The sequence below is a fragment of the Littorina saxatilis genome, linkage group LG1 (assembly GCF_037325665.1).
Source record: "Littorina saxatilis isolate snail1 linkage group LG1, US_GU_Lsax_2.0, whole genome shotgun sequence".
Lineage (NCBI taxonomy): Eukaryota > Metazoa > Mollusca > Gastropoda > Littorinimorpha > Littorinidae > Littorina > Littorina saxatilis.
Window position 1 is genome coordinate 100,790,096 of NC_090245.1, and position 25,836 is coordinate 100,815,931.

Here is a 25,836-nt window from a genome sequence, read left to right on the forward strand (position 1 = left end):
TTTATTTTCTTATATATCATGTAGATGGCATATATATCTGGTTGTATGCAAAGTGTGTGTGTTTGTGTTTGTTTCTTGCAAATTTGTTCTGTTCAATGTTTATATATCTTTTCAATAAAATCTATCATAAAACGAGTGCTTTTGCAGTGCAGTTTTGATTTTAATTCACCTGGCTTAAACATTGTAAACACACACACACACACACACACACACACACACACACACACACACACATACTGACACATACATGAATACACATTTGGTTCCCCTAACCTAATTTGTTTTCGACCAAATCAAGGTCAGAAGAATAAGATTTGTGGTAACAGGAGATATTTGATGGGGAAACTAAGGTTGTCATAAAATGATTTAGTAAACGCAGTGGCTATATATACACTATATGTTGCAGTACAATTCACTCAAGGATTTTGTAAATTTCCCAAAAATTCTACAAAACTTGTAAATTTCCAGGTTTGAAATATGTGCTTTTTTGAATAATAAAAACCCATTTATTTAGTTTGATGGCCGCATTCTAAGTCAAGACACTGTAGATACAAAGCTTAACTCAGTAATAGAATATCTCTCTCTCTCTCTCTCTCTTTCTCTCTCTCTATTAATTTCTGTCTCTCCCTCTCTCTCTCTCAAAGTTTGAGAACAAATCTTAAACAAATTGACATGTTTACTGGGATACATTTACTTCTTTTTTGTTTTTCCTATTTAGTAAAATCACCCAAAATCAGCATGAAAACTGAGTTACCGTATTTTCCGGGTTACAAGGCGCATGGTATTCAAATTAACACATTTTAAAAAGATCTGAAGAATTTGACAAATTAACACCACTTTTCCTGTTCAGTAAACTCATCAAACAACAGAAGGAAAAATTCAAGTTCAGAAATGTCCTGGAAATATTAATATGATTTGACATATTTTAGTCATTTTTAAGTATTAAAATATTTGTTTCTGTGTAGCAAATTCAGCAAACATCAGCATGAAAAGTTTACAAATTTCCTATGAAACTGAAGAGGTAATTGACAAATTTCCTAGAAATTTGAAGAATTTGACAAATTTACTAACACTTATCTTCCTAATAAATCATTAAAAAAAAAAGTTTAATGGAATTGTGGTGAAGACAAATGCAAGGGAAACAAGCCCGTCATTCGACTCTTGGAGAGAGTTGTGTCCCTTGGTTATGTAATTTCAGCCAATCGAAAAAGAGTCAATGCAGGAAATGCGGACTTAGTACATGGCGACTTGCAATAGAGTTGCAAGGTGATGATCGAAACTTGGATGCTGTGAGGTAAAGTTTTGGTCGGTGCATTATTAATGTGTTTGATGTCAGTATCACCAGCTGGAAGTGAACACCAGTTTGAAACTCTCACCCTTGACCAAGTTTAGTTGTTGGTGCTCAGTAAATGGTTATTTTGCAAATTTTGTTGTTGAAATACAATGAAAATTAAAGACAAAGTGAGACTCACAGAGTTGCTAGGAATAGCATTCAGGAGAATGACAGTGTCACTGTCATTCTGCTTGTAGTTATAAAAATAACCCACCGAAGTGTTAGGGTTGGAAGGAAGAGCAAAGGTTGCAACTGATATCTTACGTATTGTATTCGGTTTAATGCATTGGTATTTAAATTGTTAATGCCGAACCTAAAGATTATGTTTCTGTGATGATCTTGAATGAAGAGTGTCAATGCCATGACTTGTGGTAGCACCACTGAGTGAACAGATGAGACAAATGGATTGTGCCACACACACTGTGTGACACACACACAGGTACTATGGCAAAGTGTAAAAAAGGGCAGATGCACAAAAACACATACACACAGTGACACAGTGACAATGACATACACATGTTTACACTGTGACACAATTAATGGCATGTCCTCACAGACAAATAGACCTAAATACACACACACACATGCACACATATGATGAATTGATGCATTTTGCTTCCTCATGTATGCAATTGCAAATTCAGAATGGAACACAGTGATGGCACTAGTATTTTTTCAAACTGATAGTGATACGCACACTTTTATGATGCAAACAGTCCAGAAAAAAACGGTAGGATGGTCATTGGAACCAGTAAGAGTCCAACTGAGAGTACTGGATTTGTTGTTTTACCAGCGAAAAAACCCCAGTAGTTTTAAAAATCAAGCGGTAGCTCATACCTGCAGCCAATTTTGTTCCAGTATTTTCTCATTTCAACCGGTAAAATACCGGTAATTACCGATTAACACCAATACTGGAACAGCACTTCTATTTCCTTAAACATTTTACATCAGTTTGATATTGTCAATCTCTGTTTACAGTTTACTAGGACTGCATTATGGCTGAAGAAGGAGACCCAATGATGGAGCGGCGTGAGCGGCCGTCATACAACTGGGTGGATATTACAACCGAGTTTAAAGAGGCGGCATCACTGCTGTCTCTTGGTGAGCTGCTACACGACTCATCGTAAGTATATATTGAGAGCGACACATCGCAATCATTTTGTCTGTATCACCTAATGATTAAAAAATAAACTGATCAAGGCACATCTCATAAGTATTGTTTGGGCAGAATTTTGGTCCTGAATCAAATTCATGTTACTGTCCCATCAGAGGGCTTAGACTTGCAGGCCTACGACAGAAGATAGTGGTCTTTTTGATCCCTTTATATGGATGGTTGGATACAAACTGATTACGTTTGAAAGTGTGCAAACATGCATTGCTAAAATATTTTAACACTAACAGACATATTCTTGTATCATGTACAAGAGTAGCACACATTCAACACACCAACAGAAACACACACATGCATACCAGTTACCACAGACACATGCACAGACATACATGTACAAAAAAAACAATACTTTATTCAACAACAACAAAAACAAATATTCTCTTGTTTAACTTTCTGTGTACAGGTTTGGTCTGTTTGAGGCCATGTCGGCCATAGAGATGATGGACCCCAAGATGGACGCGGGCATGATGTGCAACCAGATACAACGCAAAGTGCACAACCTTGAACAGGCTGTTGAGGTACTTCTCCAGGCTTTAAAGTCCTTGGTGCTTTTAGATGTATGATGTTGTTACATAGAGAGAGAGAGAGAGAGAGAGAGAGAGAGAGAGAGAGAGAGAGAGAGAGAGAGAGAGAGAGACGCAAGATGCAAATGGTTTACTTGTAGGCTATTTCCCCCTATGAAGGAATGTGAACAAAAGCGTTGCATAGAATATCATTGCACTCAACACATTCAAAAGGAAAATAAAATTTAAAAAATCATACAATAATATTGATATTTTTACTATAGGCAGGTTTCACAGTATTGTGTTCAGCAATTTACTATTTACACACTCAAATTCTACAAAATAAATGTTGGCACACAATTCAAAGGACATGTTTTTCCAACAAAGTGAGTTTGTTACAACTAAAAACAGTAATTTTTTTTATAGTCCTGGTCCTTATTTATATCTAAAAACCAGGCGCAAAGCGGCATACCCTGAACACGCTAAAAAGCAATACGGTCATCCTATGCATGCATATAGCTCATATAGCCAAAACCGTTGAAGATAGAAAGACATTTATTGAACCAAAAATATGCAACACATCATTCTTAACAAGTTTTGTTCTTGTATGTATATCAAAATATTGATCTTCAAATGAATGGTTTGAAAAAATACGACTTCCGGCAGACCTAGACCGTTTTGAAGGAAAAAACCGTGTTTTTTTTCAAACCATTCCATGGCCATCAATATTTTCATATACATGTAAGAACAAAACGTGTTAAGACTGGTGTTGTGCATCTAGTTTGTTCAATAAATGTCTTTCTATCTTCAATGGTTTTGGCTAGATGAGGTAACAAGAGAAGGATATGGGCATTGGAATTACGTCAACATTTCGAGCATTGTCACAGATGAAAAATTATCTGCAGGGTGCTCCTGATTAACAAACCGAGCAAAACTGAAAATTATTGAAGAGAAGACATGTCTGAACAGTTTATAAAGAGACAAGTTTGCAATCATTTGTAAACACCATTATTGTATGGAGGAGTAACTGTTCCCCTACCCCCTAAGAAGGTATTTCTGTCCGTCAACCACGTGAGCGATCGCCACAAATCGAGGCATCACTCGCATTTCAGTTTGGACACACCGGCTGATTGCAAATGCACAGTACGTGTTTCGACACTGAAACGTGACGATTGAGCGTCAAAATAGTTTCTTAAAACAGTCGAAAATGGAGTTAAATGTGACTTCAACACTCAGTGGCGATCGCTAGAGTGGCGATTGTTACTAGACGGACACTAGAAAACCTCAGAAAATGTAATTACTTTGCGATTTTTTTAACTGAAAAACTGTTGCGGTCTTTTTCTGTCGAGCGCGAGCGTCAACGTAAAACAACGTGAGGTCACTTCCTCCCCAAACGGTTAGTTTTTGAATGAAAAGAAAAAAGTGGCGATCGTTACATTGTTTAGACGGACTGGATCGCAACTTTGAAACTCGGGTCACCGTGCGTCGATCAAGGGCAAATTGACCTCGGCAACATTATAACTCACTTCAAGGGTGCACAAACTTGTATTTACAGTATACAAAATTAGGTAAACTTGTGTTTTTGTCCTGTGAAATCACAATTAGTTTCGATGCTCTTGATATCGCTATGCGGACGGACAGATCCGAATCCCCATACATTTTTTTTTGCGGAGCTAGTATAAGTTAGAATTTGTGTTATGGATATCGATTGTTGTTGAAAAACAATCATTTCAATGTGTTCTGGCACTCTCAACCACCACAGCATTGATACTTGTGCATGTATGTGTTGGAATTTAGTTCTTTGTTTAGTGGTGCTGTGGCAAAAGTAAATTCATCCGTCCGTATTTTGACGATTGCCACCATTCACACGCGCATAAATAAACACATTATCAAAAATTTCAACTTTTATTTTCAAAAAAGTATTTAAACAACAACTAGTTTGCATGTTAATACAACAAATACAGCAGATTCTCACAGATATGGATTTAAAAGACTAAGCAAATCTGAGACTATCAAAATGGCCTAATACCATGAAACCTGCCTATACTGTATACACGGCATTTACCCAGAGGTTACTGCTTCTTTTAACTTAAATGCTTCATACAAACTATATATTGACACAATTTTAATATTTCTACTAGCATCTTCTTGTGATGAACTTAAGAGCAAACTAAGGGGAAAAAGACTTGGGGTTTTATAATATTTAAATGGAATGTATCGTTCAGACTTAGAGAGAGAGATAGAGTATTTGAAAAGAAGTAATATTACATGTAAGTGGGCAAAAGCTGACAGTTTGTTTGTGTATTCTGTGAAAACTGAAATTGTAATTTTGATGTGTTTCATTTCACAGGCTGGGTTGGTCAAAATCGACAACTTGACCCATGAAGAAACTATTGGAATCATGGATGCTACCTTCGCTACTCTGGTAAGCATTTATCAGACCATCCCATTTTGGCTGGAATTATTACGGATTCAGGCTCCAAATTCCGCAATTCCGGTCAGAATTTGTCAGAACTCTCCTTTTTAAAACATGATTTTCTTATACTTTTTCAGGTCTTAAAAGGGGGGTTCGACTGTAACAGTTTTACAAATGCCGCTTTTGTCATTTGCAGGTGACGTGGCTGGAGGGCCATTCCCTTGCACAGACCGTGTTCACCAACCTGTATCTCCACAACCCCTATGTCATCAACGATCGCTGTCTCAAGGCCTTCTCCATCGCCATGCTCAAGATTGTCGATGTCATCCGGGAACGAATCAACAGAGCTGGCTGCTTTGAGGAGGTGAGTGTCTGTGGGGGCGTGTGTGTGTGCGTGCGTGCGTGCGTGCGTGCGTCACAATTTATCAATTAAGTGTGTATGTACGTTGTTTAGTGTGTGTGTGTTAACATGTCAATTTAGGCATATGTATGTGTTCTTAGAAGTGTACAATGTCACATAGCCTTTGCATGGTTGATGCAAATGTAGGAAATTCTTTAAATGTGAAAACAGACTGACTCAAGCTGCAAGGGTGTATTGTTGAATTTCTCCTGTTCCTTATAATGACTGCAAATTGCTGTGAGTGTGATATTGTGTCTGTTTGGGGTAACATTAAGACTCTTTGACCTGCTACCTAAAATTTATGACTCCAATCTGCATGTTCTGATTTTCTTAATTTGGTTAGTACACTTGCATACAAATTTATATACAAAGCCTGATAGTGAAGTTAAACCCAACAAGACTCGAGTGATGAAATTTCTTACAAGTGCACTTTTTTTAACAGGAGGACTTCCAGCCAATGTCTTACGGATTCAAGATGGCGGGTGATGTGACAGAATCACGAGCGTCAGGCATGTTGAAAGAAGTGGAAGAGGACTTGGCACGGTCTCTCAGGGTAGGAATGCTGCATCAGACGATTACTACATTTATGTAGTGTCTTTTTTGATCAGTTTATTGCATAATTTTGGTGACATTTTAGTGTGTGTGAAGGCTGAAGATGTTGACTTGCAGTAGTTCCCACTCCAAAAATGTTGCTGACTGACAATGCTTTATAGAAGATTAGAAGATACACTTGGTGTTTTTTCAAGTTCTTTGATCACAAAATGGGAAAACATCGATTCATCCGATTTAACAGATTGATGCCAGGAACTAAACGAAGACAAAATGACAACTTGTTTATACCGCATCATAAGGGACAAAATCTTAAGCAAATATAAGATGTTATGCAGAATTAATGACTTGGTAGAAAGACTGTCAAATGAGCTCTTTGTTATTGCAGACGTTACGGCAGAGGCAAGGAGGAACAGAGGTCAACAGTGATAGTTCAGACAATGAGGTGAGTGCGTAAGACGGTGGAAACCCCATTTTGAAGACGATTTTCTCAGATTTCTGGAGGTCTTAACCGGGAGAGAGTCTTCAAGGCAAAGTCCATCCCATGTTAAATAATTCGGTTCATCATCTCAGATTTTCCCAGTCTTTCACATGGGTTAAGTCTATTCGTCCACTTGGACAAATACCAAAAATCAACATTTTGAGAGCTTTCTGTGCAGGTAGCTGTTAGGATGTTGAGTTTTGTGTATGTATCCCAGGGGAGAGCAGGTCTTGCCCAAGCAATGTAAAAGCCGGGGCAAATCTCAGATAGTGAACAGTTCTGTTTTTAGAGGAAGGCTGTGCCTTTAAAATGAAGGTACATTTACGGACGCCATGAACAGACAACCTGAAAAATTCTTGTCTGTGAAAATGAGGGGGATTTGTAAAACGGGGTTTGTGCAAAGGGGGATACCTCTGTATGTGTAAACATCTTCATTTTACATGGATGTTTATTTGTTTAAGGTGACTTAATTTGTGGAGTACCTGTTTGTTACTTAATTGTTTGTGTTTTAAATCTGTCGTGTTTGAGGCCAAGTTGTGTACCTGTGAACTGCTTGAATGTGATGCTGACATTCACACACACACACACACTGTTTCAGTTTTGTTTAGTTGTAGTTTTACATATATAACTTATTATCACAGAACATTCTAATTAGTAACCAACAACCCTTTGGCAGAACTAGTGCTACCTTTGTGCTTTCATGGTCCATGTGTGAATATAATGTATGCATATTTAGAATTGATAAAACAAACAATTGTTTATCATCACAGAACATTCTAATTAAAAACCAACAACTATTGCTATACCTTTACATTTACATGGTCCATGTGAGAATATAATGTAAGCACATTTTAAAGTGATACAACAAAGAGTTGTTCCCCTTTGCATTTCTCTTGGATATCATTTCAGTATCAGCTGACAGTGGCATTGCAAACTCGACTTCGTTTTTACCGCCATCTGTACGCTTTGCTTCTGGTCTTTAGCAGGGACAGGGTGAGACTTTACTTTACTTTTACTCTTACTTTATTTACTTTATTGTCCCATTGTTGGGAAATTCGGGTCACTTCAAGAGTCAGGTGTGTGCTTGGTTAGGTGTAATCGGCCACCTGCACGTATGGCAGAACGACCAAGGTCTTTTATGTGCCACTGTGATGACACAGGGGTGGAACATGGATACCATCTCTGAGTCTGCACATAAAGTTGGCAGGTGTCCCGGCCTGGATTCGAACCCTGAATCATAAGTCCAGTGCTCTACCCACTGAGCTACCTGGTCCCCTGAGACGCTGTACAGTTCTGCTTTGTTTGGGTAGAAAAGAGGGAGTTTTCTATCAGGGTGGGGGTGGGGGTGGGGGGTTCTTAAAGGGGAGGGAATCTTCTAATGGGGGGTCTTAACCCTTAGGCTGGTTGTCGCGACATATGTCGCGCTACTTTACGTATACTGTCACCTGGTTGTCACGACATATGTGCGCTACTGGCTCAGTCTGTTTGGTCGGTTCCGATTACCTCCCATGGATGCGAAAACCTATGTGACCGTTTTTCTTTATTTTTCTCTCTGTTACTTCACCAGTGGCTATGTAACATGTGTTACAGAATTGCACCAGTGGCTATGTAACATGTGTTACAGAATTGCACCAGTGGCTATGTAACATGTGTTACAGAATTGCACCAGTGTAAGGGTTAAAAGGGGGGTTCCACTGTAATCGGACATGAAGAAAGTGAGTCGTATAAGCATTTGCTTTTCTTGTTTTCCTAATGTACATGTATGTATAACTGTTATTTTGCAGCCTGATGGTCTCCTTCAGGCACAGAAGTTGATCACACAGCTGCAGGAGTTAGTTCCCTTGATGCGTTCTTCAGTTCACCTGGGTATTCAGCCTCCGTCCAGAGAGGTGTCCAAAAACGGTAACAATGCCTTGAAGTCATTATTTATGGTGATGAAAATGATGTGGGGGAGAGAGGAGTGGTAGATGGGATGGTGAAGGGGAGAATAGAGTGAGGGAGAAGACAGAGAAGAGTCAGAAGTAGATCTGTGCGAGACTGGTTTGAGGTTTCATGGAGATATAATGTAACAGCACATTGGGAAAGACATTTTGACAAAATGTTTTTTTTTCAAAGTCATCAACTAGAGCAATAGTTGCTGAATAACATACAAAACATTCTAAGCTTGGAAATATTGGACTTTTTGTTTCGGAAGTAACTTGTGAGTGTACGTGCGACTTACGTCCGTTTTTGAAAATGCCGTCACATATTATGATCTACAGTGTTTTCTCTTGGGTGTTAAAGTTTGTGTGTGTGTGTGTGTGTGTGTGTGTGTGTGTGAGTGTTTTTATGTCCCTTTTGCCCAAAAGCTGTCGCATAGAATGGACAGTGTTTTCTCTTGTATGTGTGTTTGTGTGTGTGTGTGCTTGTGTGTGTGTATTTGTTTCTACTTGATGTTAAAGTGTGTGTGTGTGTGTGCATGAAATGACCGAGGGAAATGACCAGGGTAGAACAAGCAAACTTTGACTGTTGCAGACTACCCGACAATTATGGGGTTTGAACCGTTGATCAACCAGCGCCTGCTGCCCCCGACCTTTCCCCGCTATACCGTCATCCGCGGCCGTGCCGAGTCACTGGACTACGTCACCAGTCTGATGCACAGACTGCACACCATCACCACGGTGACAGAGCTTGGATCTCTGCACGCTACCATGGTGAGAGGCTGTTGTGTCGCTTGACGGTGGTTTTGATAAGAAGGAGGCAATGTAATATGAAAGCTTACTTAATGGCACAGTCCTTCAAGTGTAAACAATTCCACTCACCATGATGAATTGATTTCAAAAGAGACACTGGTGGCAATTTGTGAAATGAATTCATCAAAACATGATCAGGAAGCAGTCAGGATGTTGATTTTTGGTATTTGTCCAAGTGGAGGCATATTCTATGGGGCGGGGATGTAGCTCAGTCGGTAGCGCGCTGGATTTGTATCCAGTTGGCCGCTGTCAGCGTGAGTTCGTCCCCACGTTCGGCGAGAGATTTATTTCTCAGAGTCAACTTTGTGTGCAGACTCTCCTCGGTGTCCGAACACCCCCATGTGTATACGCAAGCACAAGACCAAGTGCGCACGAAAAAGATCCTGTGATCCATGTCAGAGTTCAGTGGGTTGTAGAAACACGAAAATACCCAGCATGCTTCCTCCGAAAACGGTGTATGGGTGCGGGGTAAAAAACGGTCATACACGTAAAATTCCACTCGTGCTAAAAACACGAGTGTACGTGGGAGTTTCAGCCCACGAACGCAGAAGAAGAAAAAGGCATATTCTTCTTCCAGGTAAAAATCCTGGCCAGATCCGCGATGGTGCGTCAAACTGAAGGTTACTCTTTGTTGCCACGGGGAGGACTGTGCAGACCTGGGAACCCATACGATTTCGGCGTATTTTGTACGCTTGATTGTCTAAAATACGATCAGTACGGTCGGTGGAAAATAAATACGATCAAACAAATTCATAGACTACTTTTCTTCACAATCGTAACTTACTTAAACCAATCCAGTATTTGGGTGGTTTGAATGATGTGTGGAGTACACTAATTTTTCTGAAAATACGCCAAGTTTCTTTGAGAATGCTACAAGTGCAAAACAGGGGTTCCCAGGTCTGACTGTGCCTTTAACGCAGCACATTTGGTGCACTGGGTACTGAGGCTCGTAACTGTGGATGGCCACAGGGCTGTGCAGCATCTGAAACACAGGATATTCACAACTTGCACGACCCTGTGACCTAGCATAATTAACAGGCCCAAGGTGAAGGCCATACTGTTAAATTATTCACTGGCTCAACAGACCATTTTTCTCTTTAGGGTTGAAAAGTCTTTTGAGAAGATAATGGTGATAGCATCGCACTGAGTAAACTGCTATAGTAATGATAGTAGAGAATTGTTTAAAAAAAAAATTTTTTAAATATTTTTGTTCCCCACTTGTTTGTTGTTTTCTTCGTTCTCCTTTACTTCTTTTTCTCAATTCTTTCTCTTTTTTTTCTCTTTCATGAAATAATGAAGATTTTTGTTTTATCTGGGTCCACAGGAAGTATTCATGGAATTCAGCAAATCTTTGCCCTGCGTTCTGGCTCGCTCCATCCTACAGGTAACCACTGATTCCTTTTTAAGTGTTAAGTTAAAAGTTGAAAGAGAATGGAAAATGTAGAGTGGAACCTCCTTTTAATTCAGACTAAAAATGATTGTTTGGTGATGGTAACCTGACCTAACATAACCTTTTTTCCTGCAGCTGGTTTTGCATGCACCAAGTTTTGTGTGTTAAAAAACACACACGCACGCACTTACACACATATTACTGAGAGAGAACGAAATGGCTGCAGACTAACTTTACTTGAGCGCTTAAAAGTTTGTGTTACCCACCTACCTACTCTATTTTTGGGGGACAGGTTACCATCATTATTATTGTTCTTGGCATAATGAATAGAAAATCTGAAAAGAAAACGTCAAGGTGAAGGAGGAAAAGCTTTAAATCAGGAGGGTTCCACTGTATTTTGCTTTTGTGTGCTGCGTCATGCAGTCAGAATTTCAGCTGTTTAACTCACTAACCCAGGTACAGATATATCCGTACCCACTCATATGGCTCTATCTGACCAGGTACGGATATATCCTCTCAGACTGTTAGCTTCAGTCGCTTCCTGTAACGTCCAACTAACGCCTGCATATCAGCGTGTTGATACACAGTTACTACAATTCTGAGTGACCCGTTGCAGCACAGCTGGTCTTGGCTAAAAAAAAACTTGGTCAACATAGGTGGGGTAGAAAGTGTTAACAGGTGTTCCAGTGGGTAGCGCTATGCTGCCAAGATATATAAACTGTTAATGAGTCTTTTTATTTCCGCTTTTGGAAGAATGAGACTGCCAATGATTGTCTTTTCAATGACAGACATGGTTTTTTATGTTCGTATTGTGTATGAATTGTTTTTGAGATAACAAGCTTTTTTTTGCAGCTGACGCTTTTGCCACCAAACCGTCGCATCTTTGGCACAATACCAGTTGTGGACGCCCTGAAAGAAACCATCAGAAACTTCATCGCTCCCCCTGTACTCTCGCCCAAGTGAGTCAACAAAGCAGCGCTTTTTTCTTACACTTAATAATATGTTATTTGTATTTTTGTCCTAATATGACGCTTTACAGAGATTCAGACAGCCATTATTCTACGAGAGGGCGTAAGCGGTTGAGTTGAAAAATGACTGTCAAAATCTGTGTCAAATATCATGTTTTGGTTAAAACTACAAATAACATTTATGTATCAAATCATTTTTGTTAGAACAGTTCTAATTATTTAGGATTAAATTTAAGTTAAGTTTCTAGCCAAGTGTGTGTGTCTCTGCTTTTCTGAAGAATGACATAGTTAGCTAACCTGTCTTTAATTTAAGTGAACTATTCCCATCATCATTGATCACCAGGTTTCATTGTTAGCAAAACTATATTAAATATACCTGAACTATTGCTATGACAACTGATCACCAGTTTTCATCGTTAGCAAAACTATATTAAATATACCTGAACGATTGCCATGACAACTGATCACCAGGTTTCATCGTTAGCAAAACTAAAAAGCGCATAGTGCTTTTAGTTATGCGCTATAGAAATCTCCTTAATAAATAAAATAAATAAATATTAGGTAAACCTGAACTATTGCTATGACAACTGATCACCAGGTTTCATCGTTAGCAAAACTATATTAGATAAACCTGAACTATTGCCATGACAACTTATCACCAGGAGTTCCCTCTACAACAACGCCCAGGCCAAGGAGTATGTGGAAGCCCTCTTGACCCGAGCGGCTCGACCCATGTGTGCCCTGTTTCAAATCACTGGGCACAACCGGGCACGCCAGAGAGACAAGTGGGCACACATGCTGGATGACTTGTCCAACCTACAAGAGGAGGTAATCTCTTTAAAGTCCGACCGTTGCCTCTTGACATGGACCTAGGGTACAAGAAATGTTTAATGCAAGACACCTTCTGAAAGATCAATATGGTGAAACCCCCTGTTTAAAACCTAAAAAAAAAAAAGAAATTCAGGTCTTAAAGTGTAGGGAGTCTTAAAATGGGGGTAAATTTGCAGAGATTATAAACAGAAGATATGAAAAAACAAGGTCTTAAAAGGAAGGGAGTCTTAAATTTGGGGGTCTTAAAAGGGGGGTTCCACTGTATTATTGCCACTCCAAACAGACAGGCGCAACAGCCTAGTGGATGAGATATCAGCCTCCTGTGTGGAAGGTTGAGTGTGTAGGGATGTAAATCTTACAATAGTAACATGCTGGAAGGTACTAGTAGTTTCCTATAACCGGGTTCAGGGATGTATCAAAATAATGACATTCCAAATAATAATGAAAGACTGTGACTGAAAGGTGACTCGCCTTTGTTTACAGTGGAACCCCCCTTTAAGACCTTCAGAAATCTGAGAAAATCAGGTCTTAAACAGGAGGGAGTCTTAAAATAGAGGTACATTTGCAGAGATTATGAACAGAAAGTCTGAAAAGGTGAGATCTTAGAATTAAAAGGGAGGAAGTCAATGTAGTCGTAGAATTTTGGCGTAACTCATGTTAAACTGCTTTTCAGGAGAAGGACAAATCTGATTATTTTTGTTATGAAATAGTGTTTATATTCGTTCTTGGTATGAGTATAAAGATAAAAGATGTTAATTCATGTTTGGTCAATCGTATTTAAGAGAATATTTCTCATGGAGAATGATTTACATAGTCTAAAGCAAAACATCAAAATCGCCAAGAATCAAGTTACGCCAAAATTCCACAACGATATCGATGTGTTAAATTAAAATGGGGGGGTACTAGAAGGGGGGATCAACTGTATAGACGTGAATGCCCTTCTTCAGTCCCATTCCTCCCCCACAGGCGGACAAAGTGGACGCCTACCTGCACAGCCTTCTGATCAAGACAGAGCCCAACCGCAGCCACTTAGCGTGCTTGGGCACGTGGGTGCTGTACCACACGCTGCAGACCATGATCAACTACACGCTAGCGGGGTTCGAACTGGAACTGTACGCTGCCTACGAGTATCACTACGTGTACTGGTACCTGTCGGAACTGCTCTTCGCCTGGTTGGTGTCCACTCTGCACCGCGCTGACAACTTTCTGCTGGAGCATGAGACGCTCTCTGGTAACTGATGTTTCAGTCTATGAAAAGTGGCACTGCAGATACTCTCTAATGGGCATTTTTATGTTCCTGCATTCTCAGGAATCTTGATTAAAAATGTCTATTCTTGAGCAGTATGGCATAAATGTGGATGTAGGAATACATTTTAGAAAATGCTACACAATTGACAGTTGACTGTCATGATTGTAAACATTTTTATTTGAGGATGAATGTCGCTTGTTAATTTCAGCGCTTGTTATTCTCTCATGTGGCAGGAGATTGTTTCCGCATAACTCTCACTTCTCTTGTTTCACATGTTGTATGCATTTAGTCTCTTTGTTTCTCAGATTGTAAAATGTATAGTATAACTCTGTGGAGGATTTAAACCTCAATTTGAATAGCACCTGTTTTAAAAAAAAAAGACAAATAGAAGGTGCTCAATTCATCATAATACAGTGGAACCCCCCTTTTAAGACCCTTCAATTTAAGACTCCCTCCCCTGTAAGACCTTGTTTTCTCAGACTTTCTGTTCAGAACCTCTGTAAACTTAACCCCATTTTAAGACCCCCTCCTTTTTGAGCAGATTGTTTTAGATTTGTTGAGGTCTTAACATTTTGTACCCCACCTATGTTGACCAAGTTTTTTTCAGCCGAGACCAGCTGTGCTGCACTTGCAGCGGGTCACTCAGAATTGTAGTAACTGTGTAGAAACACGCTGGAATGCAGGTGTTAGATCGACGTTACAGGAAGCGACTGAGGCTAACAGTCTGAGCAGGATATGTGCCGAATGAGAGCAGATGCAATATAGTGACTGTGTGTACGGATATATCCGTACCTGGTCAGATAGAGCCATATGAGTGGGTACGGATATATCCTTACCTGGGAGACAATGAGTTAAAAGGGGGGTTCCACTGTATGTATTGTTGTGATGTTTTGTGACGGCCTCCTTGACTCTTTGCCCAGACCAACAGAAGGGGCGGAGCAACAAGAAGAACAAGAAGAAGAAGCGACCAAAGAGCCTGAGTCGCGAGATCACTCTGGCCCAGGCACAGCAGCAGATGTTTGGGGCGTACTTCAAGGTACACACATAATGATAATAATAATAATGAGGATATTTATATGACGCAAATCCTAAGACAGTTCTTAGTGCCTCACAATGACATGACAATGTTCCTCCTTTTAGAGGAATTCCTCCTTTTTAACCTCTGAATGTTCATGTTGGATATGACAAATGGACACATTAATTTGATTTTGAAGCTAAAAGCAACACTCATAATGTGTAAATGAATTCTCTTGATCTCTTACATCAGAGTTAAGAAAAACTAATAAATTCTTCTTGATTTTGTCTTATTTTGAGTTTTGCAAATCATATTTCCTACTTTTTGACCATTTTCTATTCTCATGTCTGAAGATGTCACTTTGAATGAAAGGAAAGAGAATACATGGATGAATGCGTTATGGCTGACTGCAAGATGTCATTTTGAATGAAAGGAAAGAAAGGAATACATGGATGAATGCGTTTGGCTAACTGCAAGATGTCACTTTGAATGAAAGGAAAGAGAATACATGGATGAATGTGTTTTGGCTAACTGCAAGATGTCACTTTGAATGAAAGGAAAGAAAGGAATACATGGATGAATGTGTTTTGGCTAACTGCAAGATGTCACTTTGAATGAAGGGAAGAGAATACATGGATGAATGTGTTTTGGCTAACTGCAAGATGTCACTTTGAATGAAAGGAAAGAGAATACATGGATGAATGCGTTTGGCTAACTGCAAGATGTCACTTTGAATGAAAGGAAAGAGAATACATGGACGAATGCGTTTGGCTAACTGCAAGATGTCACTTTGAATGAAAGGAAAGAGAATACATGGATGAATGCGTTTGGCTAACTGCAAGATATCACTTTGAATGAAAAGAATACATTGGTCAGTGCATGTTCAGTGCATTTTGGGTTCTTATTGGAAAGACAAGTTCGTGTTCTCACCTTGCTGGAGTTGTTTTAGCGCTAATGCTCTGGTAAGTTCAAGCACTGTAGTTAGTGTTGTGGAGAAAAAACACAAGCAAACGGAATGATGGAGAACATGCTGACACGGAATGATGGAGAACATGCTAACACGGAATGATGGAGAACATGCTAACACGGAATGATGGAGAACATGCTAACACGGAATGATGGAGAACATGCTAACACGGAATGATGGAGAACATGCTAACACGGAATGATGGAGAACATGCTAACACGGAATGATGGAGAACATCCTAAAACGGAATGATGGAGAACATGCTAAAACGGAATGATGGAGAACATGCTAAAACGGATGCAAAAGCTGCACAGATTTCAAGATGTGCACAGGTGAAATGTGTGGCTAAGTATGTCTCTTGTTCTCACAGGCGGTGATGGGCCTACAGCTGGACGGCAAGATGTAATGTGTGGCTAAGTGTGTGTCTCTGTTTCTCACAGGCGGTGATGGGCCTACAGCTGGACGGCAAGATGTAATGTGTGGCTAAGTGTGTGTCTCTGTTTCTCACAGGCGGTGATGGGCCTACAGCTGGACGGCAAGATGTAATGTGTGGCTAAGTGTGTGTCTCTGTTTCTCACAGGCGGTGATGGGCCTACAGCTGGACGGCAAGATGTAATGTGTGGCTAAGTGTGTGTCTCTGTTTCTCACAGGCGGTGATGGGCCTACAGCTGGACGGCAAGATGAAGCAGCCAGACTTTGAGTTTGACAACGAAGAAGTCCGCTTCAGCCATCGCTTTGGTCCCTTCACCTCCGTCGTCACACCTCCAATGGTTCATTATGCTCAGTACAAGGTACGGAAACCTCATCTTGAATTCCATTCAATTAAATTTAAATGAATTTAGTTTAATTTCTTTGACAGAAACCTCATCTTGAATTTCTTTCAATCAAATTTAAATGAATTTTATTCAATTTGTTTTACATAAACCTCATCTTGAACCGACTTTGTGTCACATTATGATCCACACTGTTGACACGTTACCCCAGTTTTACAACCAGCACCTTGTTACGCTCTGAAAGTATGTGGTTGTGCACCACCCTGTTGGAAATATTTTTTAACAAAGAAGACTGGGGAACATTTGCTGTACCCTAAGACAACTGAAATTCTCCATAACTAGGCTTCGTAGTTAAATCAGTAATAGAGCCAGATTGACTGACACAGTGCACATTCTTCATCGTCATACTTTTCCACTGATGTGAGGGATGCGCATGTGTAACGTAACAGACGAGGCATGTAGGTTTTGAGAAAATGTGTGTGTTTGTTTGTGTGCCCATGTTTTTGTGAGGCTGTGATGTGAACATGCGCCTGTGTGTGTGTATGCATACATTTATGTGAATCAGAATGTGTGTTTGTAGCAGTGAGATCTAGACATCTACTGCCTCTCTTTAAAGGGAGACACCCTGTGTTTAAGGTAAGAGCTTTTCTGTTTTGTTCACAGGAGATGTCAGACCTGTCGCGCTATGACAGGGAACCAGCCCCTGAGGACTTGTATGGAGCCGCCTGCAAAGGTTTCCACCAGGCCAAGTGTATGCTGGAGTCCTTGGTAGCACCCACAGAAGAGGTGGGTTTTGTTTTTTTCACCTGCTTAGGGGTGTTACTAGATTTTTTTTTCCATGGCAAAGTTGGCAAAATGGCTGTAAACTTGTCAGCAATTTGTTGAAAGTTTAGGACAGTCCTTGACATCAACCTCCCCCCCCCCCCCCCCTGTCCCCCTTCTCTCCTTCTCCCCCTCCAGCCCAACACTATGAAGGTCAGCAATTCTCAGACATGGGACTGGTCCGATTTTTATCGGAATTCCGATATTTTCCTTAGCTCACAGACCATTCTTGAGATCGATGCAAATTCGTTGAGAAAAAGGGGGGGGGGGGGGGGGAGTTGGTATGAACCGTTCAGCTGAAGCTGTCTGCGTCTGAAGTCAGTGCATTCGCACCCCAGCACTCGCGTGAACCCATAGGTGGTGGTATGAACCGTTCAGCTGAAGCTGTCTGCGACTGAAGTCAGTGCATTCGCACCCCAGCACTCGCGTGAACCCATAGCAGTATCATGGGTCGCGTTTGATTGGCTGTTGATCTCCGACGATTATTGCCGAGGCTTAATTATTCACCGATGGCGGTTTGTGGGTTGTTTTGATTGGCTCCCGATCTCCAAACACTGTAGCATCATGGCGTCTGGATTCCATATTGTTTTGTCGGCTGTGGAAGCTCTTACGATCGACGACCAAAGTGTGAAAAACAAGTGGAAAGCCAACTGGCTGTCAGAAGAAGTGACTGTCATTATCAACAAGAAAGAAAGGCGCCAGCTCATTGGCGACAGTATCGCCAAAATATCCATTCCCGGTCAGGCCGTGTGCATGTGGTGCGACAACGGCCACTGCGTGGTGAAATACGGACTTGGTGGAAAAAAGGTGTTGGTTCGTCACATTGAAAGCAAGAAGCACAGAGGGCTCTTGGAAGCACGTCTCTCTCTCTCTCTCTCTCTCTCTCTCTCTCTCTCTCTCTCTCTCTCTTTCCCTCCATCCTGTCTGCGCTGAGCCGATGACCCGCAGTTGCTGGTAGGCCTGAATAAGGAAAATTAACACCTCAACTCAAGGCAAAACAACCGATTTATAGATTAGAACCTTTTTTTGGGGGTGGGGTGGGGTGGGGTGGGGTGGGAGGGAGAGGAGGTGCACTCTGTTCAGACATTGTAGCAGCTTTGATGAGTTATCTTGATTGCTTTTTGGCTCACGTAAGTGTAGCCTATGCGATCGTAACTTTGTCTGTCTGTGCGTGTGTGCGTGTGTATGTCTGTGGTAGAAACTTTAACATTTGAAGACGTCACATTATGGCGTAAGAGGGTTAGACGTCACGCGAAGGAATTACTGAAAGTCTCGGTCATTGTCATTTTGAGCGAGCCGAGACTAGTTGGCAGTCGTGTCCCTGTAAGTTACAGGCTACATGCAGACAGACAGATCTAGATCTATAGTGTCTCGCTTTCTTGCACAGTGTCACCTATGCTTACTGTGTGTGTGTGTATGTGTGACGGAGTGATTGAGTTTGTGATGTGAAGCAAAATGTTTTGTTTAAAATGCTAAAACATATTATTCTTGTGGTTTTTATAGCTTTTTAAAAAGGCATGATCTATTTTTTTGCTATCAGGAGAGGCCCCAAAATGGCCTTTATAATTCTAAAATTCATTTTCCGTCAGGGGGGCAAAGCCCCCCTGAACCCCCCACCGGGGCGTTGCCCCTGGACCCCGGCTTAGTTTCCTACTTTTTGAACATTTGCTGGTCTCATGCCTGAATTCTGCATACATGAAGGCAGAGTTTATGGCAATTTAAATATGTTTTTGATATTTCCCCAACTGCCAAATGACTCCGCTAAGATTCACAAGCATCAAACGTGGATAAGATTTTCTGTAGTTCTGTTACCAATTTTGCTTAGTTGTTTAAGTTCACCTCCTAAAAGGCTGTAGCCTGTCTGGGATAATGTTTATATATGACTTGTGTAATTTTGTAGAATAAGGACCGGTCAAGTCACAGAAGTTTCATTGCTTGGAGGCCAGGTAGCTCAGTTGGAAGAGCACTGTATTTGTGATCATGAGTTCGAATCCAGGCCGGGATGGACACAGGTCAACTTTATGTGCAGACTCAGACGGTATCCATGTCCCACCCCCCGTGTCTATACAGTGGCACACGAAAGACCTGGGTCATTCTGCCATAAGTGCAGATGGTTGATGACACCTAAACATGCACACACCTGGGTAGCGCCACTCTTGTTGCTGCTGGCTTTCCACTGGGCCAAGAGTTCCCCAGCAATGGGATTATAAAGTAAAGTAAAGTACATGGAGAATGAAAAGATAAGATGACATTATGTTTGTGTTGATCAGGTGCAGGCGCTGTTGCGAGTGAGCAAGACCAACTTTGTGGTGATGAAACTCCTGGTGGGCGGACACAAGAAGGATTCCACGGTAAGACGGACAATCTCACGCACACCTCATACACGGGAACACCCCGTTTAACACTTTTTACCCCACCTATGTTGACCAAGTTTGTTTTAGCCGAGACTAGTTGTGCTGCAGGTCACTCAGCATTGTAGTAACTGTGTATCAACACACTGGCATGCAGGTGTTAGATGGACGTTACAGGAAGCGACTGAAGCTAACAGTCTGAGCGGATATATCCATATCCTGGTCAGATAGAGCCATATCAGTAATGAGTTAAGACCCCCCCCCCCCCCCCCGAATTTAAGATCACCCCCTGTTTAAGACCTTGATTTTTCAGATGTCCTGTTCATAACCTGTGTAAATTTACCTCCATTGTAAGACTTTAGAGGGATTCTATTCTGCCCCTTTGGGGGGAGTTTCTGGCAGATTTGACGAAACTGAAGAATCTGGCGAATCCATTGTACCTTAATCTAGACGCACACGGCATGATTTGCTCAATAATGTATCGCAACTATGGTAATTAATTAAATCATTAATAATTAAATTGTAACGCAGAATCTTATGGTATAACTTTGTCAGCTATCTGAGGGCCATTTCCCATAGGTATTGTCCCTTTCACACCTACAAAATCTGAGATAATCATGTCTTAAGAAGGAGGCAGTCTTAAAAGGAAAGTAAATTAATTTATGAACAGAAAACCTTAAAAGGAGAAGTCTTAAATTGGGGGTGGGGGTCTTCAAAGGGGCGTTCCACTGTCGACCTATCCACTCATTGCTCCGCCCCTCTTGGTCGTTCACCAGACCAAGCTCCAGACCAGGCCAATTCAATATGAAAGGAGAAACCCATTTTCATCACTTTTTTTGAGGTGTCATTAGTGTGATTACATCATGCTGTCTCATTTGCTGTGATTCTGGATCTGTAGAACATTTTCAGGGTGGAAATTCAGAAATAAGGCCCCCCCCCCAAAAAAAAATAGTCTGTTTACGGTAACATAGGCCCAAAAAAATAGGGTCGGTAGGTCGGGAATTTTTTTTCCCCAAAAAACATACTTTTAAGTTATTTTGCCAAAAAACAAAGACTTTTTTTTATTTTTTTGTAAATTTATTTATTTATTTAATTTTTTTCTTTCCCAAATGTTAAAAAAAAGTCTAGGGTCGCGCAAAAAAATAGGGTCGGTCGGGATACCGTAAACAGACTATTTTTTTTTGGCCTAAAGAATACCACATGGCTTGCTGTGTCGTACCAGATTTACAGGAGTTGCTTTTTTAAATATGGAAATAAGAGCCATGTAGTATTCTGTTTATCCTACATGTGTATACTGTACTTGCATGCCTTCTGCTCCAAACATCCTTGAGCCGACGCGTCAAAATGGAGGACCCTTTTTATGGAACCTCGATCTCTTCCAAATTCTCGAGCAATTTTGGATATCAAATCAAAGAGACATCACTCCAGAAAGTATGGCATGACGTGTTAGTTCTAAATATGCTTCCAGGGGAAACAGCAAGCGCAAAGGTGTTTACAGAATGACGTTTGTCTCGATGACTTTGGCACCATGAGCGGTGGAAAATCAGGTCTCAGCCAGACTAGTTTGACACGACCTCATTTACATGATATACCCATGTGTGAATTGAACGATATTGTGATTTCATGAGTGGTCTCTCTCAGGTATGTAGGATAAATAAACTTGACAGAAAATGTAAAGCAGGAATGGCCATATGCTGGTGTTTCAGGGTGCTGGTAAGACATTCTCACAATCAGTAGTCACGCTGCAACGTAAATGACGGGCTTTTATTAGCTTCCTAAAGTAACGCGATTGACGGTTGTCATTTAAGTGGATAGATCCATTGTTTTCATACAGTAAGATAATGTTTTGCTCACGTAAAAGGTCACTGCATTGTTTCATTTAGAGACAGGGTTGTACTATTGAGAGTAATCAATGCAAGTAGAGTGGTACCTGTGATGTGTGGCCCCTCCAATGAGAGGACACCTATCTTAAAAGGACACCTTCTGCTGTCCCTTTTACTATTTGTACTAAAGTGTACCTGCCATGACAGGCCACCTGCAATGTAGGGACACTTTAAGCTGGTCACAAGGGTGTCCTTTCATGGCAGGTACCACTGTAATACATTAAGTGTCATTCTAATTTTTTTCCCTTTCAAGTCATGTCTGTTGATTCAGACTTTCCTACAATAGTCTCTCATATCAAATGACAGTGCTGTGAAAAATACATGCATGAATGTAAAATGGTTTACAATGCTGCTTATCGTACTGATTACTGAGACTGTTGGGCAGCTGTTCTCTCCTGTTCTACATGCAAGATAGGAAATACACGATCAAAAAAACTAAAACCTGTGTGACCTGCTAAAAGTTCATCCGCATGATCTGACTGCATGGGTGGGATTCTTACGGTATATGCCGGAAATCCGGATTCGTAATGTCTGTGGTGACGTTTTTGTTGTTAATTATACAAATCCTTCAGCGTCTGGGCCTCCCCCCCTCCCCTTAATTCTTCAGGATTTTTTTAGTCCCACCCATGTGACTGTGAAATGAGCCTTTGTCACATGAACTGACTGTGAAATGAGCCTTTGTCACATGAACTGACTGTGAAATGAGCCTTTGTCACATGAACTGACTGTGAAATGAGCCTTTGTCACATGAACTGACTGTGAAATGAGCCTTTGTCACATGAACTGACTGTGAAATGAGCCTTTGTCACATGAATACTGGCTGATGTTTTCAGTTTCCTAAAACTTGAGCGCTTGATCCTCTTTATTACCGTGATTTGATTACCGTTGTATTCCAATTACTAGGATGCAAATCTGTGTACTGGAAATCCAAAAACAAATAGACTGTCATAATATTCTAAAATTCATAATAATAAAAATAAACAAGAAAGGTTTGAATACAAGGGTAATATTATCACGGTAATAAAGAGGATCAAGTGCTCAGTCGACTGGAGCTGTTGTTCCCTCTCTCCACAGAGGGTATTGATAAGTGTGAAATGGATATACTAATGATATTCAGTATGGCCACGTTTACCAGTGACTGATCCCTCTGCTTTTCCCCTTTTGTCTTTTCACAGGATCCACCCGAGTTTGATTTCAGTCAGCACCGAGTCTACCCTGTCATCAAGATCGTGTGATCAATGAAATTCCCTGGAGGTGTCCAGGGCTGTGTTGATCACCTGTCAGCCGATACCAGTGGTTCCGTCTTCACTTTGTATTGATGGAAAGCGTCTGGTAAACTTTTGTGAACATTCGCTGGGCGGCAAAGCTATGGTTTGAAATGCCAAGGGCGTTGTTTGAGAGTGGTGTGAAAGAGCTTGTTTGTGTGTGGCTGTGTATGTGTGTTTGTGGTGTGCGTGTGCTAGTGTGTGCTGTGTGTGTTTGTGGTGTGTGTGTGCTAGTGTGTGCTGTGTGTGTTTGTGGTGTGCGTATGTGTGTGTGCTATTGTTTAATGTATTTATATCACATAAACATTTTTGTGATCTGTTAGAAATCTGGGACATTTCGTGTCAAAGTCAAATTATTTGTCTGTTTTTGACTTGTGTGCTGTCGATGAATTGGAAAGTGTTTTTTGTGAAAAGAATACAAAGATAGTGAATTCAAGACTAATTCTGTTTTCTTTTTGAGACGTGAGTGACGATAGTGATGTCCATATTTTTTGTTGGCACCACTCAACAAAAACAACAACAAACACAACAACAAAGTACAACAACACCACCAAGACATGTAAATGTCGATATAAATTTATTTCAAGAACTCAGAACTGACCCAACACACACACACGTACATACATATACTGAAAGGCATAAATTCTGCAAATAGTGCATTGAACGATTTTGCTCTCAAACGAAAATCAGATTGAACCTGTAATTTGTAGTTGACATCTTGAGTGTCGGAGCAAATGTTTCACGCTGTCAGCGTGCGCTTTGCAGTATTGCTGATCCAGCCACAGCTCACTGTGCTAATAAAGACAATGGGCTGAACGGGAGACAATAACGTAAAAAAGATAGTGTATGGCCCTATAAAATGCAACTGGCTGTTTGGCTGTATCAGATATCGCAATCATGCCACGACTTGATGAAGGAGAGAGACAGCAAGCGATTGGGATGCTTAGAGCTGGCCAAAGCATTGAACGTGATGAACACTGAACGTTTTCCGAAATCATTGCGCTTGGACTCAGTCACTTTTTTTGAAAAATTGTCATTTCATGATGTTCTATTCAAAATCAATAAAGCGAAGGTTTATAAACACTAAAAGAAAACATTCACCACTGAGTTGATTTTTTGTGATTTTTTAAAATTCAGTTTGCGGAATTCATGCCTCTCGGTATACATTCATATACATACAACATAACACTGAACATGACAACATTAAAAATAAAATTCAGTATAAAGCTACCCCCAAAAATAGTTTCAATACAAACAAGATCGCAAACTCCTGGTACGAATCATCTACACTCATATATCTTCGTCGAGAATTTTCAAGAACTTTGCCAAATCAGGAGCTCGGAAAGCCAACTCAGAGGGGGTATTCCAGGACTGGAACAGCCTACCGGACGATGTTGTCTCAGCTGTACGGTCCTGTGCTTCAAGTCCAGATTGGATTCATACTGGAAGGGGACCAGAGACATCTACAAACCAAGCCGCCTTTGCTGAGCCGACGCACTGTGGCTTGACTTTTATCAAGATCGGCGAACAGGTTTTTGACTCACATGCGAAGCAAAAGTGAGTCTATGTACTCACCCGAGTCGTCCGTCCGTCCGTCCGTCCGGAAAACTTTAACGTTGGATATTTCTTGGACACTATTCAGTCTATCAGTACCAAATTTGGCAAGATGGTGTATGATGACAAGGCCCCAAAAAACATACATAGCATCTTGACCTTGCTTCAAGGTCAAGGTCGCAGGGGCCATAAATGTTGCCTAAAAAACAGCTATTTTTCACATTTTTCCCATTTTCTCTGAAGTTTTTGAGATTGAATACCTCACCTATATATGATATATAGGGCAAAGTAAGCCCCATCTTTTGATACCAGTTTGGTTTACCTTGCTTCAAGGTCAAGGTCACAGGAGCTCTTCAAAGTTGGATTGTATACATATTTTGAAGTGACCTTGACCCTGAACTATGGAAGATAACTGTTTCAAACTTAAAACTTATGTGGGGCACATATTATGCTTTCATCATGAGACACATTTGGTCACATATGATCAAGGTCAAGGTCACTTTGACCCTTATGAAATGTGACCAAAATAAGGTAGTGAACCACTAAAAGTGACCATATCTCATGGTAGAAAGAGCCAATGAGCACCATTGTACTTCCTATGTCTTGAATTAACAGCTTTGTGTTGCATGACCTTGGATGACCTTGACCTTGGGTCAAGGTCACATGTATTTTGGTAGGAAAATGTGTAAAGCAGTTCTTAGTGTATGATGTCATTGCTGTAAAGGTCAAGGTCAAGCATGTGAGTCGTATGGGCTTTGCCCTTCTTGTTTTTAAAAAGCAAGAAAAAAAGCCCTCAAACGTTGCACAAGTACAAGTAAGAAAGTAGTACAAGTATATTAAGTCATAATTTATAATCATACATTTCTCTCTCTCTGTGACTGACACTGATTTACTTTCCAAACTGATGCGAAGTGAACGGGAGCATAACGTCAGTTATCAACTTAACTTGCCAGCGACCAAGCTCTGGATTGACGATCTACCTCTCTCTGTGTCCAGCGCAGATGTAGAGACCGCTCTTCTGAGAGTTGGTTGTGTTATGCGGTCAAAGATCATTCAAGATAAAATAAGAGACAAAGATGAAAAACTGACGCGCTTTCTGACAGGGAGGCGTTTTGTGTTCATAAATGTGCCAGCAAAGCCTCTAGAAAAACAGCTGAAAGTTGGAAGTTTCCAAGCGAGGCTC

The 25,836-nt window shown here is 40.7% G+C and overlaps 1 protein-coding gene across 2 annotated transcripts; it reads left to right on the forward strand.

Moving 5' to 3' along the window:
• Nucleotides 1-1,210: 1,210 nt before the first annotated feature.
• On the forward strand, nt 1,211-23,535 carry LOC138947454 (N-alpha-acetyltransferase 35, NatC auxiliary subunit-like). 2 transcript variants are annotated; one of them, XM_070318935.1, is made up of 19 exons: nt 1,211-1,294; nt 2,312-2,456; nt 2,908-3,022; nt 5,358-5,432; nt 5,620-5,787; nt 6,266-6,376; nt 6,761-6,817; nt 7,763-7,846; nt 8,638-8,755; nt 9,368-9,546; nt 10,910-10,969; nt 11,828-11,934; nt 12,606-12,771; nt 13,741-14,005; nt 14,944-15,059; nt 16,656-16,796; nt 17,442-17,564; nt 19,871-19,951; nt 23,010-23,535. In XM_070318935.1, the coding sequence occupies exons 2-19, from the start codon at nt 2,329-2,331 to the stop codon at nt 23,067-23,069; spliced, it is 2,154 nt and encodes a 717-aa protein (XP_070175036.1). In that variant the 5' UTR covers nt 1,211-1,294; nt 2,312-2,328; the 3' UTR covers nt 23,070-23,535. The 2 variants fall into 2 exon arrangements, with proteins under 2 accessions (XP_070175036.1, XP_070175045.1); XM_070318944.1 differs by lacking the exons at nt 16,656-16,796; nt 17,442-17,564; nt 19,871-19,951; nt 23,010-23,535 and adding an exon at nt 16,376-16,557.
• The last annotated feature ends 2,301 nt before the right edge of the window (nt 23,536-25,836 follow it).

What these genes read in the sequence shown, in the direction of transcription:
- LOC138947454 (XM_070318935.1), top strand. Translation starts at nt 2,329, where the DNA reads ATGGCTGAAGAAGGAGACCCAATGATGGAGCGGCGTGAGCGGCCGTCA. An exon ending in GATCTCTGCACGCTACCATG is followed by an intron (nt 9,547 to 10,909) that starts GTGAGAGGCTGT and finishes CTGGGTCCACAG; the next exon opens with GAAGTATTCATGGAATTCAG. An exon ending in CCCCCTGTACTCTCGCCCAA is followed by an intron (nt 11,935 to 12,605) that starts GTGAGTCAACAA and finishes ACTTATCACCAG; the next exon opens with GAGTTCCCTCTACAACAACG.